The sequence below is a fragment of the Pelophylax lessonae genome (assembly GCF_965119305.1).
Source record: "Pelophylax lessonae genome assembly, chromosome: 6".
Taxonomy (NCBI): domain Eukaryota; kingdom Metazoa; phylum Chordata; class Amphibia; order Anura; family Ranidae; genus Pelophylax; species Pelophylax lessonae.
The window spans coordinates 306,802,961-306,823,587 of NC_138773.1; the positions used below are offsets into that span (position 1 = coordinate 306,802,961).

Here is a 20,627-nt window from a genome sequence, read left to right on the forward strand (position 1 = left end):
AACTAAGATCAGACTAAACCTTAACTGTAAATAAGTGCCCTATCCCTGCAATTGTATTTCCAGTCTTTTCACAAACATGGGTAAAGGGGGCTTTAATAGGAATCTGTCCCCTTATTTTTAAAGTTTCCCTTTCTATAGTTAACATAAAATAAGCTTAGCAATGTGTGTCAGTTTAATAGGTGTATATTAACACATACTGAATATAGAACCAATTACTTTAGCTTAGTTTACATCAAAAGCTAATAGGGACCTCACATTGAAGTATCCCACTGTAAAAACTTTATTGGCTCTGAGTTCATGCACAGGCCACTAAACTCTTCCCTGTTGGAATTCAGAGTCCTTGCGTGACCTGCTAGAGCCCCTACCTTAAGGAGGAGCACCGGTGGTCTATGTAAGGACTCTGATGCAAAATGTTTTTTCACAGCTACATACCTTACTGTGCAGTCTCCTTTCGCTGCATTGTGTGGATCAAACCTGCACCTGTTTTCTGGAGTGCCCAGAACACAAGGGAGCTGGGATGTATCTATGAGCTGCCATTAATATTAGCTTAAAGTAGAATTATAGGCAAAACCTTTTTTTTTTTTTTCTTTTTGTGTAGAGAAAGGGAAGGTTAATAAACCCCTGTCAGATTTTATTTCTGTCACCTGTGCCCCATTCAGGAGATTTCCCTTCACTTCTTGTACCATAGCCAAGCAGGAAGTGAGAGGAAATCACTGCAAATTAAAGGACATTTTTGGGGCCCCCAGGTCACCAGAACTGATGTCCCCATTGGAAGATTTTTCTATTTATACTCTTCTGGGGACATCCCAAAATGTTGCATTTTCTTTTACTTTCAATGATGATGGTAAACAGGACAAATAAAGAGGATGAATCTCCTTAATGGGGGCACAGACAGCAATAAAAAACTGACAGGTCTTCTAATCCCTCTCCACTCTATTCAAAACATCAAAAGAAAATGTTTTGTCTTTAGTTATAAATTAAGGCTCCATTCACACTTGTACTGGACATCAGTTGCATGAAAAGTTGCAGCCCATTCTTTTCATTGGCACCCATTCAAATCGTTGCGACTTAGTAAAGGTGCATGCACTACTTTGATCCAGAGAGTGTAAAGTCGCAATCCAAATCATGCAGCTTTGTAGTCCTGCTAGTGTGAGTGGTGCCTTATGGGTAGGCTGTGTTTCCTACTTATTTTCCTACACCGATGCAGAGAATTTTATATTTTTCGGTTTCTTTTGCTGTCCATACATAGCTTGAATTTCAGCTAATTACCGCTTAATCAGTTGAAATTTTATCTGTGGGTGGCCCTGTTGACACCACCTGACTTCAACAAACTTCAGTTGAAAAGTCGAAGGAGTTGGGTAGAAAATTGTTGTCTGTAGAGTGAATGCATCGACAGCTGTCAACAGGGAAGATTTTTCTATCCATGCTGTTTCGCTTTGATGGAAGAATCTGTGGATTTTCTCTTGTCCGACCTGCGGTGCTCAGTGAGAAACTTCGAAGTGTGTATGGTTAGCCTTTGCCTAAGTGCAAGTATCAGTCAGCTCAAAGTGCTGGTAAATAAACACTCTGTGATAATTGATGTGATCTCAGCAGACTTTTAACTTTGCTGCTTGACATATACTAAAAGCAGTTAAAGGCTGAGCCACCATCTGACTCAAAACAAGCACCACATCCAACATTGGCTTAGGCTATTTAAGCAGATGCTGTGCAGAGTTGCTAACTATGTGACAAAGACAGGAGCGGAAATCTCCAATTTAGTAATAAAATAGGATCATAAAAATACGGATCAAGCATAGCAGTATGAAATTGCATCCATTTTAACCGGTTGCCGACTGCCGCACGACTATGTACTGCGGCGGTCAGCCCCGGCCAGGCAGAGAGTGACGTAGGGGTACGTCACTCGCCTGTCACTGACTTGTGAGCCAATTGCTCGTTCACTGACAAGTCAGTGCGTGTGACCGGCGGACCCGATCGTCCACCATTTTTACACCAGGGAGAATGGCAGGCTGCTTGTTTACATAAGCCGCTCCGCCTGCCATTCTCCCTGGTGTAAAAATGAAGATCAGACGGTTCTACTATGTAGGACCGTTGATCTTTGTTTTTACACCAATAGCCATGTCCCACTACAGTTAGAATCACGCCCCTAGGACACACTTAACACCTCCCTGTCCAATACAGTTAACCCCTTCCCTGCCAGTGTCATTTTTACAGTAACAGTGCATATGTATAGCACTGATTACTGTAGTAATGTCAATGGTAACCCCAAAAATGTCAGTCAAGGGTCCGATCTGTCCGCCGCAATGTCGCAGTACCGCAAAAAAAATCGCAGATCGCCGCCATTACGCGTTAAAAAAAAAAAAACACCAAAAATTACAAAAAATCTTTCCCTTTGTTAGTAAACGCGATAACTTTTGCGCAAACCAATCAAAATACGCTTTTAGCGATTTTTTTTTTTTTTTTTTTTTTTTTTTTTTTTTTTTTTACCAAACATATGTAGCATAAAACAAATTGGCCTGAAAATGTTAAAAAAATTAGATTTTTACATTTTTTGGGGGGGAATTTCATATAAAAAAAATGTGAAAAATATTGTTATTTTTGCAAAATTGACGCTCTTTTTTTGTTTATAGCGCATGATCAAAAAATTGCATAGGTAATCAAATGCCACCAAAAGAAAGCTCTGTTTGTGGGGAAAAAAAAGGATGTCAAATTCGTTTAGGTACAGCGTCGCACGACCGCGCAATTGTCCGTTAAAGTCAAGCAGTAAAAAATCGCAAAAAAAACCCTGGTCTTTTAGCAGCCAAATCCTCCGGGGCTTAAGTGGTTAAGGTCGAAGTGTTCACCTTTTTAAAAAAAAATTAAAGGGTGAATTAACACCGTACAACCTACAAATCCTTGGATCTTCAGAATTCATGTATGGGAGAATTTGTGAACCTGCTTCAAGGAAAATGATCCAATAGTAGCTCCACTGCGCAGGCCCTGCAAGGTATCTTCTTATGGGCTCTTTCACACGGGCGTTCCTTCTTCTTTTTTTTTTTTTTGCCCGATCAGGTCCTTTTTTTTTTTTGTAACGAACACGGATGACACTTGTGTCATCCGGTCCGTATGTCTGTTTTTCATCCCATCCGTTTGCGGATGAAAAACTGACATAATGCATGTCTATGTAAATACGGATGTCTGCGGATGACACCACTGACATCCGTTTTTGCTTCCGTTCCGTTTTTTGAAAGGAAGAAAAAATAGGGTTCTCCTCCGTTCAAAAAAACTGAACTGACAAAAAACGGATGTCAGAGGATGATCATCCGATGACATCCGTATTTACATAGAGATACATTATGTCCGTTTTTCATCCGCAAACGGATGGGATGAAAAACGGACATACGGAACGCCCGTGTGAAAGAGCCCTATATCTTCTAATTGGTCCCAAGTATCTTGTACTACTTGAATCTGAGTGCACTTTTCACATGGGCCTTGACTATATTTCTTGTACACACAGTCTGACTCCAACTTGTAGTCCTTCTAGCTCGCAGTCCAGTGAGCGCCTCTCCTGTCTGTAAAGGCTTACATGTAGGGTAATAGGATAGTGAGACATAGGGGGTGTTTAACAGGAGCACACAGAATCTGGTGCAGCTGTGCATAGTAACCAATCGACTTATAGCTTTAGTTTGTTCAATTAAGCTTTCCTAGAAGCTGATTGGTTACTATCTGCACAGCTGCACCAGATTCTGTACACTCTAGTTTTAGTAAATCTCGCCCACAGGGTAGTTTGCGAACGATCAGAGTGAGTCCAGTTAAGTTTTCAGGAAGTGGGTACACCTAGATTTTAGGAAGTGGCTCACCCCCAGGTCCTCACAAGATGCTTCAGACCAGTTTGATCTTGCTGCATGTAGGTGACTTGGGGCAAACCCAAGTCAACTTTAAATGTGTGTTTCACTCACAGGAGTGAAAAAAGGAAGAGAATGCAGTCTCCAAGCTCTGACATAGAAGATTATCCTAAAGAGAATGATTCATCTACGTATGTAGAGTCATAAGTCAACAGTTGGGTCTAGGGGTTGCTTGGAGGTTGTGCCTTTTTGATTTGCTTGGCTTCCGGGCTCTATCTGTTCACGGCTTTTATTTTTTTTCCTCCTAATCTATTTTGCTGAAAAATTTCAACTCCATTTGTCAAGCTCAACCTCACAGCTCTGGTTCATTGATGGTGTGGTTAAATTTTATCATTGTCAAATGATCTTTTTTGGATCAGTGGTTTCATGCATTGTTTTTGTTCTGTATTGTTTGTTTTGCGTTCTGGTGACTGATGAGGTCATTTTGGGCACCGTAGGCTTGTTTTAAAAAAAAAAAAGCCAAACAGAAAAGCTGCCTGTAGCTGATAAACCCATATTGCCCAATTTTTGCTGGTTAGAAAAGGGAAATCCTTTACATTTTTAGATTAAAATTATTAGTGGTATTGTTGTGACCTATTCAAGAGTCCTATTTAAAACTTCACACACATGTTATGGACTAATATACACATATATATATATATATATATATATATATATATATATATATATATATATATATATATATATATATATATACACAGTACAGACCAAAAGTTTGGACCCACCTACTTCTACTTCAAAGAGTTTTCTTTATTTTCATGACTATGAATATTGTAGATTCACACTGAGGGCATCAAAGCTATGAATTAACACATGTGGAATTATATACATAACAAGAAAGTGTGAAACAACTGAAAATATGTCATATTCTAGGTTCACCTTTTGCTTTGATTACTGCTTTGCACACTCTTTGCATTCTCTTGAGCTTCAAGAGGTAGTCACCTGAAATGGTCTTCCAACAGTCCTGAAGGAGTTCCCAGAGATGCTTAGCACTTGTTGGCCCTTTTGCCTTAGAGGAAGTAAACCCTCCTCAGGAAGTTGTACCTATAGGTAAGCCTATGATAAGGCTTACCTATAGGTAGTGTAAATATCTCCTAAACATGTACGGTTTAGGAGATAATTACCTTTAATGCAGCCAGTGACGTCACTGGCGCATGCGCTCTGAAGGAACGGCTGATCGTGCCGTTCCTTCAGAGCCCCGTGCCGTGACCATCGGCTCCCGCGCGCGGGAGTGACGTCACTGCGGCTCCGGCCAATCAGATGGCCGGATGCCGCGATCCCGGAAGACTGGCGACTGAACATGTCGCTTCGTCATACAGGTAAGAGAGCGGCACGGCGGGGGCTCGTTCTAAGGTAAGTATTTCATAATGAGCTAGTATGCGATGCATACTAGCTCATTATGTCTTTCTCTTGCAGGTTGTAAAAAAAAAAAAAAAAATTTTGAACGAGTTTACAACCTCTTTAACTCTGCGGTCCAGCTCACCCCAAACCATCTCAATTGGGTTCAGGTCCGGTGACTGTGGAGGTCAGGTCATCTGGCGCAGCACCCCATCACTCTCCTTGGTCAAATAGCCCTTACACAGCCTGGAGGTGTGTTTGGGGTCATTGTCCTGTTGAAAAATAAATGATGGTCCAACTAAACGCAAACCGGATGGAATAGCATGCCGCTGCAAGATGCTGTGGTAGCCATGCTGGTTCAGTAGGCCTTCAATTTTGAATAAATCCCCAACAGTGTCACCAGCAAAGCACCCCCACACCATCACACCTCCTCCTCCATGCTTCACGGTGGGAACCAGGCATGTAGAGTCCATCCGTTCACCTTTTCTGCGTCGCACAAAGACACGGTGGTTGGAACCAAAGATCTCAAATTTGGACTCATCAGACCAAAGCACAGATTTCCACTGGTCTAATGTCCATTCCTTGTGTTCTTTAGCCCAAACAAGTCTCTTCTGCTTGTTGCCTTTCTTTAGCAGTGGTTTCCTAGCAGATATTCTACCATGAAGGCCTGATTCACACAGTCTCCTCTTAACAGTTGTTCTAGAGATGTGTCTGCTGCTAGAACTCCGTGTGCCATTGACCTGGTCTCTAATCTGAGCTGCTGTTAACCTGCGATTTCTGAGGCTGGTGACTCGGATGAACTTATCCTCCGCAGCAGAGGTGACTCTTGGTCTTCCTTTCCTGGGGCGGTCCGCATGTCAGCCAGTTTCTTTGTAGCGCTTGATGGTTTTTGTGACTGCACTTGGGGACACTTTCAAAGTTTTCCCAATTTTTCGGACTGACCTTCATTTCTTAAAGTAATGATGGCCACTTGTTTTCCTGTACTTAGCTGCTTTTTTCTTGCCATAATACAAATTCTAACAGTCTATTCAGTAGGACTATGAGCTGTGTATCCACCTGACTTCTGCACAACACAACTGATGGTCCCAACCCCATTTATAAGGCAAGAAATCACACTTATTAAACCTGACAGGGCACACCTGTGAAGTGAAAACCATTTCAGGTGAATACCTCTTGAAGTGTGACTCTACAATTTTCATAGTCATGAAAATAAAGAAAACTCTTTGAATGAGAAGGTGGGTCCAAACTTTGTCTGTACGGTGTGTGTATGTATGTATGTATGTATGTGTGTGTATATATATATATATATATATATATATATATATATATATATATATATATATATATATATATATATATATATATATATATATATATATATATATATATATAATTTTTTTTTGATTGTGCATACAAACTCGGTTTACCTAGTTAACTAAAACCTCTCAGTCCATGCTACATTTAACTGAAGCCTTATCTTTTGGTGTGACTTGATAACTGGACAGGAAATTTTATCCTATTGTCACCATTTTGTTTGTTTTTAACATTTTCTTTAGACCACCAATTAAATGGGTAAACTTGGTATTGGGTTCACTGAAGTGCAGATAAGTTTGGTCTGGCTGTGGGTTTTGCACATTTTTGATTGGTTAGAGAGACGTTGGACTTCATGGGTGTCTATAAGAGAGACTATTGTCCATGGCAACCAGGTTTATTTTTTTCAGAGTAGATTAAAGAAGGGGGGAAAAAACTCCAGGCTCATTTCAATGCTTCAGCATCTGCGTGATGCTGCAGCTGTCCCATGTTGACTCTTAGTGCCAGTTAACACCATGAATTGCACAGGCGTGTGCTTTATGTTCCTGTGTGATTCAAATGCGATTCGAGTGCAGTGCAATTTCAACCTATTCATTTGAATGGGCTAAAATAGCACCGGTCCACATAAGTAGAAGAACAGCAACCAGCTTGCATGGTACTATTTTACCATTTGATCCATTACAGGCAAACGCGCTGCGTTTGATATGTTTCCTGCACCACATTCTGGTTTGAACTGGCCCTAAGATTAGCTGAGTGATCACATGGTCACTGATTCCTCAGCGGTCTGCTCCAATCAGAGAGCAATGACTGTGAGTCACCAATCTCCGCTCTACTCCAATGCTCACTGGGTTGGGGAGGGTGTAGGTACGGATGGCTCTGGGTCTGTTGTGCTGTCAGTTGTGCATCTCAACAGTATTGCCAGGATCCTTCATGCACCTGATGCTGCTTTTTCCCTGCTAGCTAATAGCGGGCAGTAGGACGACAAACCTAAATGTACTCCTGTGACCCACAAGAAATTGCAGCCAAAAAGCTTTGACCATACTTCTCTTTTCTAAACTTAACTTCCATATATGTTACATTTTGGAAAAGTAAAAAAAAAAAAGTGGGTAGATTTTTGAGCCTGAATCTGATATCTGTTTGCCAGCCCATTCCTCTGATGCTGAATTAAAGGAGTGTTCAACTGGGAGATTTTAGGTAACTTTTTTTTGGGTGTCTAAAACTGAACGTATGAGTCGGCTCAGTCTGCCACCAGTCCAAGACTTTTAACAGGATAGAGGATTGCTGGCACATATGACGAACATATTGCAGAAGACTTGTGCTTTATGTTCACATAAATTGTATATAGCTGTAATGCCTTTGTGTATTTACTAACCTGAAATTTTTTTCAAATGCATAAAAGGAAAAATAGTGATTGGTTGCCATGGGCAATGGTCAGCACAGGTGTCTTTGGTTTCCCCCTATTTCAACTGCTATGTCATTGGTAATAAGTCGTGTTGCTTAAGAGTAAGCTGGCTAAACATTGTTACATACCACTGTCTCCATTCGTGTTTTTTTAAGAATGCATTTTCAGGCTTATGTGACTTAACTGCACTGGAATTATATGGCACGCTGTTCACTTCCAAAGGATTTGTTTGCACGGTTATTCTTTGGGCTCCCATAATTTTGGCAAGCTTGCTTTGTTGTGATAAAACATAGCTTTAATGGCCTTATAAGTTTATGATCTTGCTTTATTTTAACTTTACTCTTCTTGATCTGTGATTCTTCTCAGCACCAATAAGGCCTTAACCGATCCTGGACGCAAGTTCCTAAATAGCAGCCGCGAGAAACAGCTAAATCTGAAGCAGACGGAGGAAAATCGACCAGGTACAATATACTACCATATACATGCATTTTGTTTTACTTGCAAATTGAAGCAAGGGAATCTTACATCTGTATTGTAATGTGTGCCTCTTATAGTATGTACACATGGACATGTTTTAACCCCTTCCCGCTGCCTCCCAACCCTTTTAAGAGGTTCTAAATGCCAGGATGCGGAAGCAGGCCTTGCGATCATGTGAACGCTGTGATTGGCAGTCACAGTGGTCACATGATCAGAAAGCTCCCGATCAAAAGTATGCATCGAGAGTAGTGTTGAGCGAACACGGACTGTATTATTCGTGTTCGTACCGAATAATTGGATTTTTTGTACCCGAACACGGACACGGACACTTTACTGTATGTTCGGGTAAAAATCCGTGTTCGGTCGTTTTATTTCCGGGTTTTGCATGCTTTGGCGCTCTTTTCATGGCGGGCTTTCAACAGCCAATCAACAATCGTTTAACTGGTGTGCCTTAAGCCATCCCAGCCATGCCTGCAAATGTCTCAGTAGCTGTGATTGGCCGTCTGAAGCATGTGACCAAGTCTTTATAAGTTCGAGGCAGCCGCCGCAGCGGCGTCATTATGCTGCTTAGATTCAGGGACAGAGCACACATCAACGTGCTGGCTGCTGATTAGGGAAAGATAGGCAGGAAAAAACCATTTGTGTCCGGATAGAATTGAGGGACAGGTCGGAGTGTTTAGGCAGGGCGAGTTGTAGGCATTTTAGGGATAGAGTCTGCTGAATTATAGGGTCAGTGTCTTCTACAAACTACAATCGATATTGCTGTGTGGGGGGTGGGGTCTGCACTCAATCCTGATCTACGATCTCTTCTCAATCCTGTTAGGGACAGAGTCTGCTGAATTTTAGGGAAACTGTGTTCTACAAACTACAATCGATATTGCTGTGTGGTGTGGGATTGGAGATAGGCAGGTGTCAGTGATCCACATCCATTTTTCTGTGTGTGAGCTGCAGTGAACACAATCTTTTTGGGCTGCAGTGAACACAATCTTTTTGGGCTGCAGTGAACACAATCTTTTTGGGCTGCAGTGAACACAATCTTTTTGGGCTGCAGTGAACACAATCTTTTTGGGCTGCAGTGAACACAATCTTTTTGGGCTGCAGTGAACACAATCTTTTTGGGGTGCAGTGAACAAAATCTTTTTGGGGTGCAGTGAACACAATCCTTTTTGGTGTGCAGTGAACACAATCTTTGTGGGGTGCAGTGAACAAAATCCTTTGTGGGGTGCAGTGAACACAATCTTTTTGGGGTGCAGTGAACAAAATCCTTTTTGGGGTGCAGTGAACAACATCCTTTTTGGGGTGCAGTGAACACAATCTTTTTGGGGTGCAGTGAACAAAATCCTTTGTGGGGTGCAGTGAACACAATCTTTTTGGGGTGCAGTGAACACAATCTTTTTGGGGTGGAGTGAACAACATCCTTTTTGGGGTGCAGTGAACAAAATCCTTTTTGGGGTGCAGTGAACAAAATCATTTTTGGGGTGCAGTGAACACAATCTTTTTGGGGTGCAGTGAACACAATCTTTGTGGGGTGCAGTGAACACAATCTTTTTGGGGTGGAGTGAACAACATCCTTTTTGGGGTGCAGTGAACAACATCCTTTTTGGGGTGCAGTGAACACAATCTTTTTGGGGTGCAGTGAACACAATCTTTGTGGGGTACAGTGAACAGAATCTTTGTGGGGTGCAGTGAACACAATCTTTGGGGGGTACAGTGAACACAATCTTTGGGGGGTACAGTGAACACAATCTTTGTGAGGTGCAGTGAACACAATCTTTGTGGGGTGCAGTGAACACAATCATTGTGGGGTGCAGTGAACTCAATCTTTGTGGGGTACAGTGAACACAATCTCATACTTCTGAAGGTTTGAGGGTGCTGCCTGTTCCATACTCCCCCTACTCCTCATCTAGCCTTTTAGGGGTACAAACAATAGTAATTGGGGCCTAGTGTGGTTGTGTACGTGTGATATACATACACTTTTTTGGGATCATATTTTCTATTCCGCTATTTAATCAAAAACCTTTGGGGATCAGTTAAATTGGGGGATAGTCTGTGTTGGTACGTGTGAGAGAGATCCACCTTTCCAAGTTGTTGGGGTTCATCTTATACTTCTGAAGGTTTGAGGGTGCTGCCTGTTCCATACTCCCCCTACTCCTAGCCTTTTAGGGGTACAAACAATAGTAATTGGGGCCTAGTGTGGTTGTGTACGTGTGATATACATACACTTTTTTGGGATCATATTTTCTATTCCGCTATTTAATCAAAAACCTTTGGGGATCAGTTAAATTGGGGGATAGTCTGTGTTGGTACGTGTGAGAGAGATCCACCTTTCCAAGTTGTTGGGGTTCATCTCATACTTCTGAAGGTTTGAGGGTGCTGCCTGTTCCATACTCCCCCTACTCCTAGCCTTTTAGGGGTACAAACAATAGTAATTGGGGCCTAGTGTGGTTGTGTACGTGTGATATACATACACTTTTTTGGGATCATATTTTCTATTCCGCTATTTAATCAAAAACCTTTGGGGATCAGTTAAATTGGGGGATAGTCTGTGTTGGTACGTGTGAGAGAGATCCACCTTTCCAAGTTGTTGGGGTTCATCTCATACTTCTGAAGGTTTGAGGGTGCTGCCTGTTCCATACTCCCCCTACTCCTCATCTAGCCTTTTAGGGGTACAAACAATAGTAATTGGGGCCCAGTGTGGTTGTGTACGTGTGATATACATACACTTTTTTTGGATCATATTTTCTATTCCGCTATTTAATTTAACTGGGCCTCCATGCGAGACCTGTGTGCCTTGTTGCGCTGTTTTGAGTACTCCACCAACATGGCCAGTGGCAATGACGCCGTTCTCAGCTTAACTATCCCACTTCTATGCCTCCTTGAAAAAACAATTCGGGCGATGATGGAAGAGGATGTGGCACAGGATGAGGAGGAGGAGGAGGATGAAGAGGTAACATTTCCAAGGCTTTCAGGGCAGTCATTCGCAAGGGGCTCCGAGGGTGGGTTCCTGCACACGCAAACGCCAGGGACGCAATTGTCCAGCAGGGGCACAGTTCTGGAGGATGAGGAGGATGAGGAGGAGGAGGAGCTGGAGGAGGAGATGGAACCATGTTCACAGCAGGGTGGCACCCAGGCCAGCTCATGGCCATCACTGGTGCGTGGCTGGGGGGATACAGAGGACACGGACGATACACCTCCCACAGAGGACAGCCTTTCGTTGCCTCTGGGCAGCCTGGCACACATGAGCGATTACATGCTGCAGTGTCTCCACAACGACCGCCGAGTTGCCCACATTCTAACTTGTGCTGATTACTGGGTGGCCACGCTGCTGGATCCCCGTTACAAGGACAACGTACCGTCCTTAATTCACTCACTGGAGCGCGATCGCAAGATGCGCGAGTACAAGCGCACGCTGGTAGACGCCATGCTGCTGGCATTCCCATCTGACAGCGGGGCCACAGTGGAAGCACAAGGCAGAGGAGGAGGAGGAGGAGGTCGCCAACGCAACCAGGGCACCGCCAGCACCTCAGAAGGCAGGGTTAGCATGGCCGAAATGTGGAAAAGCTTTGTCAGCACGCCACAACAAACAGCAGCACCAGCAGCTCAGATGGAACGTCTTAGCAGGAGGCAGCATTTTACCAACATGGTGGAGCAGTATGTGTGCACACGCCTACATGTAGTGAATGACGGGTCTGCCCCCTTCAACTTCTGGGTCTCCAAATTGGGCACATGGCTTGAGCTTGCCCTTTACGCCTTGGAGGTGCTGGCGTGCCCTGCAGCCAGTGTATTATCTGAACGGGTATTTAGCACGGCTGGGGGCGTTATAACAGACAAGCGCAGCCGCCTGTCCAGAGACAATGTGGACAAGCTCACGTTCATTAAAATGAACCAGGCATGGATCCCACGGGACTTTTCCGTACCTTATGCAGAATAGCAATGGATACCGACCTTACCCACCCATTGTTCCATTTTTGCTCTTTCTCACTCTTTTGGGGTGTACCCTCATTTAAAATTTTTGAAAAGAAGCAGTGTTGGCTACCTCGTCCTCCTCCTCAGGGCCAGATTAATGTAGGGGCTATTGGAGCTGCAGCTCCAGGCCCCTACCTTTTATATAGGCCCCGGGTTGGCCATATTCACTGTTACCGCTCTTCTGTCACTTGTAAACACAGAAGTCTGGCTTCTATGCTCGCTTCCCCAGGCAGCACCCTCAGAACCTCCCCACACAGCGTGAAGGCCGGACAAGGAGGGACAGTTGGCGATGCATGGATGTGTTTATGGGCTTCAGAGACAGCATCCCATGTTGAATTAGGCATGCATGGCTGCACCCTTCCTCCTCTGGGTGCATGGCAAGGCACGGCCCTTAAGGCCCTTCAAAATCCTCAGCACCAAGCCCATGATGCTGTTAATCCGGCCCTGGTCCTCCTCCACCGCCGCTTCCACCTACACCGCCCATAGGTGTGCGCAGCCTATTGCATTAAGGTGTGCACCCCAAAGTTGAAATACACATGCATGTGTTTGCCAGCAGGGAGAGTAATGTATCGGGGCCATGTACCTGTAGGCAAGGAGAAATAGAGCAGAGCAGGTCCCAGGGAGATCTTTCCCATCTCCTCACTGGCAATGCTATGTGCCCTAGGTGATTAGGGTGTGCCCAGGCACACCCAGCACACCCTGTGCGCACGCCTATGTCACCGCCACATCCACCACCACCTCAACCTCCCTCCTACTCCATATGGGCCTCGTCCTTCAGAGATGAAGAAGAACATTGTTTTATTTTTCTGTTTTTTTTTTGTTGTTTTAAGTTATTTCCCTATCCACATTTGTTTGCAGAGCACTTGCCATGCTCTTAATTACGTTTTGCTGCCATTTGCAGCACTCTAGCCCTTTCCTTTGGTGTTTTAGAGCCATTTTAGTGCCTTAAAGTTCGGGTCCCCATTGACTTCAATGGGGTTCGGTGTCCGGGAAAAGTTCGGTAAAAGTCCGGGACACGGACCCGGACTTTTTTTTAAAGTTCGGCCGAACCCGTCGAACACGGACATCTAGGTGTTCGCTCAACCCTAATCGAGAGCTTTCCTGCACCCACCGGTTACTGTGCTGGCAGTGCGCTCTCCGCACAGGAAAATGTTTACATTGGGATGCATATATGTGGCCTCTTGGCATTAAAGCCCACCCGTCGAGAGGCTCATTTTATGCCTACCTTCCGTGGGAAGTGGTAATATTTGCTTATATTAGCTAGTCTGTAAATAGTTGTGGATAAAACGTTCTTGTTCAGGAAGCCTTTTTTAAATCCGATATATTTTTTGGGGTAAACCATAAGATACACAATAAGGATGGTACATACGTCAAATATGGCATAATTAAAAAAAAAAAAAAATTTGTACCGAAAATATTATAATAAAGTCAGACATAAGGCTCAGAACTCTGGGCATACAGAATCTTCTCCCAACAGCGAGGGAATAAAAAGAAAAAACCCATTGTATATGGAGCATCATCATCACCTGATCAATCTAGCTTAAGATCTGTATAAATCCTGGTAAAAGCCTATCCTTGGAAAGTTCTGTCACCCACTAACTGAGGGGCCAATCCCAGAACATCCAGCCATGGTAGAATAAAACTTGCGAGGAACATTCCTATGTTGGTATGTTATTTTCTCGCGTAGAAGTGTTATTCACTTGTTCCACCCACTGTCTCCTGGTGGGCACCTGAGGAGTAATCCAGAACTATGCAATCAACGTACGTGCAGCATATAATCGTAGAACAGCAGTATGTGCATTCGGGGTAAGGGACGACTCCTCCAATCCTGGATACCCTGATAACGGAAGTAAGAAACTATTTGTACTGTCCATGCACATTCCAGTAGAGGGACATTTAGATCATCCAATGGCATGAGCACAGACTTTTCCCAGTTTACAGTAAAACCGGACATGGCACCAGCATCAATGAGGGCCATGACAGCCTGCAGGGAATCCCTGGGTATCTCCTAGGTACAACAGAGTGTCATCAGCATAAAGGGAAATAGTGCCAACCCCCGTAGATCTTTGGAAGCCAAATATGTCAGTCGACTGACGCACCCTAGCTGCCAGAGGTTCTAGTGCGAGGGCAAACAGCCAGGGTGACAATGGACACCCCTGTTGCATGCCCCTGTGGAGTACAAAGGGCTCTGACAATTCACCATTCACTATAATCCTAGCAGAGGGACGTGCATACAATATTTGCACGCATCTATCTAAATTTTTCCCCAAACCTAATCGCTCCAAGATGGCCCACAGGTAAGGGAGAAGATTGTTTTATTGCCGGGGGTTATCGACAGGTAGTTGTAAGTTTAAAAAAAGCCTCCTGATGTTCTGAGCCGTAGATCGAGTAGGGATAAACTCCAACTGATCCCTATGAACCAGTTTATAAATAACCTTTGCCAGCCTAGATGCAATCGCCCTGGCCAAAATCTTAACATCTGCTGGAAGAGGTGATATAGGTCTATATGAATCAGGTAGAAGTGCCTCCTTCCCAGATTTCAGCAACACAACAATTACTGCTTCATTCATAGACATAGGTAACATTTTTGACTGAAAAGCATTATTATAGACTTTTAAGAGAACCAGCATCAAGCTAATAATAGATATAGTTAATAGATATAGTTTTTTATATATATATATATATATATATATATATATATATATATATATATATATATATATGTATGTATATATATATATATATATATATGTATGTATATATGTGTGTGTGTATGTGTGTGTGTATATATATATATATATATATATATATATATATATATATATATATATATATATATATCTCTAACATAAATCTTTCCCCTAGTTTGTTGCGCAATCCAATCAATATACTCTTATTGGGATTTTCTTTTACCAAAAATATGTAGTCCAATACATATTGGCCTAAAATGATGATTAATAAATTTTTTTTATTGGGAATATTATATAGCAGAAAGTGAGAAATGTTTTTTTTTTTCAGAATTGTCGCTCTTTTTTTTGTTTATAGTGCAAAAGATAAAAATTGCACAGGTGATCAAATACCACCAAAAGAAAGTTCTATTTGTGGGGAAAAAAGGACCTCAATTTTATTTGGGTACAGCGTCGCGCGACCATGCAATTGTTAGTTAAAATAACGCAGTGCCGTATCGCAAAAAATAGCCTGGTCATTAAGGGGGAAAACCTTTCGGTCCAGAAGTGGTTAATCTGCTTTGGGTGCAGGCACTGGTAGTGTAAATAAGGGAAACTGGCAGTGAAGCCTTCCAGCTTCACAACCAGTTTCCTACTGCGCTTTGTGAATGGTCCTGTGTGTGTCCCAGAAGGCTGCTGGGGGAAGGAGGAGGGGCCAAACATGCTCGTAGATCACGGGAGCGGGTACCTATCAAAACTTGATGTCCGCGCCCCCCCCCCCGATCAAAAAAGTCCCAAATGTGACAGTGGAGGGTGCAAACAAGAGGAGCTTCAGCCAGTTTTATTGCCCATGAAGGTAACAGAAACTTGTTAAAATTTTGTGGTAGAACCTGGGCTCCAAAGGCCTATGTCAGACAGATGTCTTAAATGGATAGTTCATATGGTAGATCTGCCTTTCATAAATGGTTGTGTTTGATAATTGTCCTCTTAGTAATTAGGGAAGTAAGATTCCAACATATTCTAAATTGCCTCTTTCAGGATTAATGCCACTGCAGTCCTCATCGTTTTACAGTAGCAGATCGACTTCGAAGGATTATTCCACAGCAAACTCCTATTCAGACAGGTATGATCTTTCATATTTACATTACCTTTTCAACATTTTGACATTTCACCTAAAACGGTTTATTCAAGTAAAGTATGAGTGGCATAAAAAGGTACTTGGATAAAATTCATATTAATACAAATAAGGGCTAATGCAGATATTTTATTACTTTGCACATGGACATATTTTTTACATCCTCTTATTGCTGGAAGCTATTTTCCTTTCCCCTTTCCCAGCAGATAGGGTGGAAACCTTGAATTATAGGTTAGCTGGGCTCAAAGCTGTGCTAAGAAAATGGGGAATATGACATATTAATGGAGCACCAGAGGGATTTGTGGACAAATGCAGAGCATAAAGACATCTGGTAGGTGGAAATTTGATCTGCCTATCTTGTATGGTAAAGTGTAAGTCCACCCTAACGCTAAAATCCCTGCATCTATAGATCTCCACAATCTGACACTAATCTATCTAGCCCTGTAAAGTAAAAATCAGTATACATATCTTTTTTTGAAGCCGATCCAATCCCATGCTGAGCTGTCAGCCACAGTTTTGCTGTGGAGGCGGGTACAGAGGACACAGCCGACAACCGAAGCCCCATAGTAAGTCTATGGGTGATGCCAATCCCCATTTATTTCACAACCGTTGATGGCTGTCCTCTGCAGAGCTTCCGCCACTGGAGACAGGATCAGATTGGCTTCAATAAAGGTATGTATACTGAGTTCTTCTTTACAGGGCTAGATAGGTTTGTGCTAGATAGTGGTCTACAGATTCAGGGATTTTAGTTTTAGGATGGACTAACACTTTATCTTTTTTTTTTTTTTTTTTTCTTCAGTACAGGTGGCAAATGTAAATTATGCTCCAATATTAGGCCCCTTTCACACTTGCAGACCGTCCAGATCTGCCTGTCAGTTTTTCAGGCGAATCTGAACGGATGCCTCATCCATCTCTATGGGGCATCAGATGTCAGCGGAGACATGTCAGCTGACATCCGAACCTGTCTGTCAAATCCGGACGGATGGAAACCCTATTTTCTATCCGTCCAGCGGATGGGATCGGATTAGAACGGGACAGGCGGTCGGTTCTCATCCGATTCCCCAATAGAGAAGAGCGGGGATCTGACACCACCATCTCTGCACACAGAGCGGAGAGGGAGCTGTCATCCGCCTGCTCAGCAGGGGATCGGCGGATCGATTCCCCCACTGAGCAGCACGGCTCTCTCGATGGAACTGAGCCGTGTGAAAGGGGCCTTAGTGTTAGATCCTCTGTCAACATTGAGGGATTATCTTGAGTGGTGTTCCTAGAACACTAGATGGGAGGATGGCTGTCACACTGCTTATTCTGGCCAATGGGCAGATTTTAGTGGTGGATCCTCTTTGTTTTAAGAGCTTTTCATGGGTGGTGTACCTATAAAGCTAGAGGAGAGAAGAGCTGTTGCATTGCTTATTCCTGGACAATGGGCACATATTGGTAGTAGAGCCTCTTTCAGTAGTGAGAGATTTACATGGGTGGTATGCCTGTAAGGCTAAATGGAAGACTCTTGGGTGGCTGGCTCACTGCCTGTTTGTGAGCAGAATTTCTTTTGTCATTAATGATTGATTTGGAGAAAGGTGCTTTAGGAAAGAGGAGCATTCCATTCATAAAGCCTCATTCAGTAGAAGTTTAAAAAAAAAAAAAGTTTGCATTGCTATCTTCAAGCCACAGCGGTTTTTGTGCCTAATGAAACCAATCAGATGGGGAATGAAACCAATCAGATGGGGAGAAGATTTGGGCAACAAATACAGTTCTTTTGTTTAGAGACTGCGAATAAAGGATGTCTCCCAGGGGTTTTCTTCTGTTGTAAGAAAGGTTTAGCAGCAGTATCTCTTACCCTCTCTTACAGGTCATCTGGATCTACACAGCCTTCTGCTAAGAGAAGCTTGGTCCTCCCTTCTCAGCCTAGCCCTCTGTCTGTGAAGAAACTGCGACCCAATCAGGACTACACAGGATGGAACAAATCACGGGTTCTCTCCAATCACCCCCAACCTCAACAGCTACAAGGGTATGTACAGTTCTTCCTGCCATCAATGTACTGGCTTGCAGCAGACATCTGTGGGTCTGTTGACAGAAACACTTGGAAATGGACCTGACACAGATGTTGCAGGTTTATACAAACACTGGGGTTGATTTTAAAAAAACTGGTGAGTGCAAACTCTGGTGCAGCTCTGCATAGACATCAGTTAGCATCCATGTTTTTTTTGCCAAAGCTTAATGTGGTTGTAACCCAAAAAAAAAAAAAAAAATGTTCCTGTCCCTTAAAGGCACGAGATATAGCACAGTGCTTTTGCCATGTCATTTGTCCCTTTCCATGTTTTACAATACCTGGTTGATCCTGCATGTTCCTGTGTTCCCCTGTGTGTACTGACCATGCTTATGGCTGCTGATACTTGATAGCGTGGTCAGATTATGTGCCTCCGTCATCCTGCTCTGTATTTAGCATCTCCCCGTCATTTCTTCCCATCCCCTCTTCCCTCTCCTCCCCATCCCCTCTTCCCTCTCCTCCCCATCCCCTCTTCCCTCTCCTCCCCATCCCCTCTTCCCTCTCCTCCCCATCCCCTCTTCCCTCTCCTCCCCATCCCCTCTTCCCTCTCCTCCCCATCCCCTCTTCCCTCTCCTCCCCATCCCCTCTTCCCTCTCCTCCCCATCCCCTCTTCCCTCTCCTCCCCATCCCCTCTTCCCTCTCCTCCCCATCCCCTCTTCCCTCTCCTCCCCATCCCCTCTTCCCTCTTCTCACCCCCTTTCCCCTGGCCGGGACCTAGTGATTAGAATGTGCTGTGACGAATCCTAGCTGGGCAGGCTCGTGTGTGCATCCCCTACCCAGAAATGCAGAATCGCGCATATATATATATATATATATATATGTGTGTGTGTGTGTGTATGTATATGTATATATATATATATATGTATATATATATATATATATATATATATATATATATATATATATATATATATATATATATATATATATATATATATATATATATTAGTGTGTGTGTGTGAGAATTTACACAGTTGGCTCGCACTGTAGTAGTTAAACTACAGTGTGCGGTCGGCGAGTGGTTACCACTGACACATCTGTTGTGGATGGTCTTGAAGCTTTAATAAGACAGCGCAATAAAAACAGTTTTAATGTTAAGTTTGTTAGCCAATAGCAGCCAATCAGATTGCAGTTAAGTGAAAACAGTATTGTGGATTGGTTTCTATGGGATGATGAACTTTTCAGTATAGCAATTTATTTTGCACTATTAAGCCTTTTTATATGTATATCCTGTGATAGTCTTTATAACTGATAACAAGTGGGGTAGTTATGCCTTAGCCGTCAGTGCACAGTCTGCAGAAATAACCAGTTATATTTGTTACCTCTCCACAGTTTTTCCAACCTGGGGAACACTTGTTACATGAATGCAATCCTGCAGTCCCTATTTTCTCTGCAGCCTTTTGCGAATGATCTTCTCAAGCAAGGTATTCCATACAAAAGGATTCCGATGAATGCTTTAATCAGGTATGGCTCTGCTTTTCAGAAGTGCAATACAGAAAAATACTTGCTAAAACCCCACATGTAATTTACAGTATAGCAGTCTTACCTGCTTACCAGTTACCCTAAAGTTACCCATTTGTGTTGCAGACGCTTTGCCTTTCTGCTGGCCAAAAAGGACGTCTGTAGTGCTGAAATGAAGAAAGATTTATTGAAAAAAGTTAAGAGCGCCATCTCTGCCACAGCCGAGCGATTTTCGGGTTACATGCAGAATGTAAGTAACCAGGTTTATACAGTATATGTGATTTGGAATATGGAGTTATTTGAAAATTCAGCAAACATTTTTTATCAAGGACCTAATCAACTCTGATCATTGGTGAATCAGTTTAATTGAATGCACCTTTTCGCCTCAGGTAAACTAGGAGAACCCCAGCCTAAACAATGCGGAATGGTTGCTTTGTGTACCCATTAGAGAGATGTCCCTTAATTTCCTGTCAAGAGAATAAAGAAGCTTGTAGCGTAAATCACAGTAAAGAGAAAATTACTCTGGTCAAGTGAGCCTACTTGGCACACTGGCATCCGGCACTTTTTTTTTTGTCTTGCCATGCCAGTGCTCATTGTGCTCATTGTATCAGTTATCATTCATTGGTGATGTATAGGCTACTGCTTATAGTAGGTACAAGTGTAACTTTGCTCATAACAACTTGACAAATAATGGTCTTTAGCAAGAAACATACATTCCACATGAATAATTATGGTACCAAAATTATTGCGTGCTGCAACTTGTTTCTCAAAGCCGAGTCCTGAGCAGCATTAAATCTTAAGGCTGCCAGCAAATCAGGCTCTACAAATTTGGCACAGTGCCTAAAAGTAGAGAGCAACTGATCTTGTGCAGAGCAAGGTGAGACAGTGTATTCCTGGATATTAAAAAGTATAAGCACTTATTTATTTTGATTTACATACCTGCAAA

The 20,627-nt window shown here is 43.0% G+C and overlaps 1 protein-coding gene across 1 annotated transcript in view; it reads left to right on the forward strand.

Annotated features, from left to right (window-relative positions):
- The window catches only part of USP37 (ubiquitin specific peptidase 37), a 71,997-nt gene that overhangs the window by 18,572 nt on the left and 32,798 nt on the right, over window positions 1–20,627 (forward strand). Inside the window, exons 6-11 of the mRNA XM_082260121.1 lie at window positions 3,938–4,012; window positions 8,299–8,393; window positions 16,080–16,164; window positions 18,023–18,181; window positions 19,553–19,684; window positions 19,808–19,931. Of these exons, the coding sequence (XP_082116247.1) occupies window positions 3,938–4,012; window positions 8,299–8,393; window positions 16,080–16,164; window positions 18,023–18,181; window positions 19,553–19,684; window positions 19,808–19,931 (670 nt within the window). The remainder of the gene's footprint in view (window positions 1–3,937; window positions 4,013–8,298; window positions 8,394–16,079; window positions 16,165–18,022; window positions 18,182–19,552; window positions 19,685–19,807; window positions 19,932–20,627) is intronic.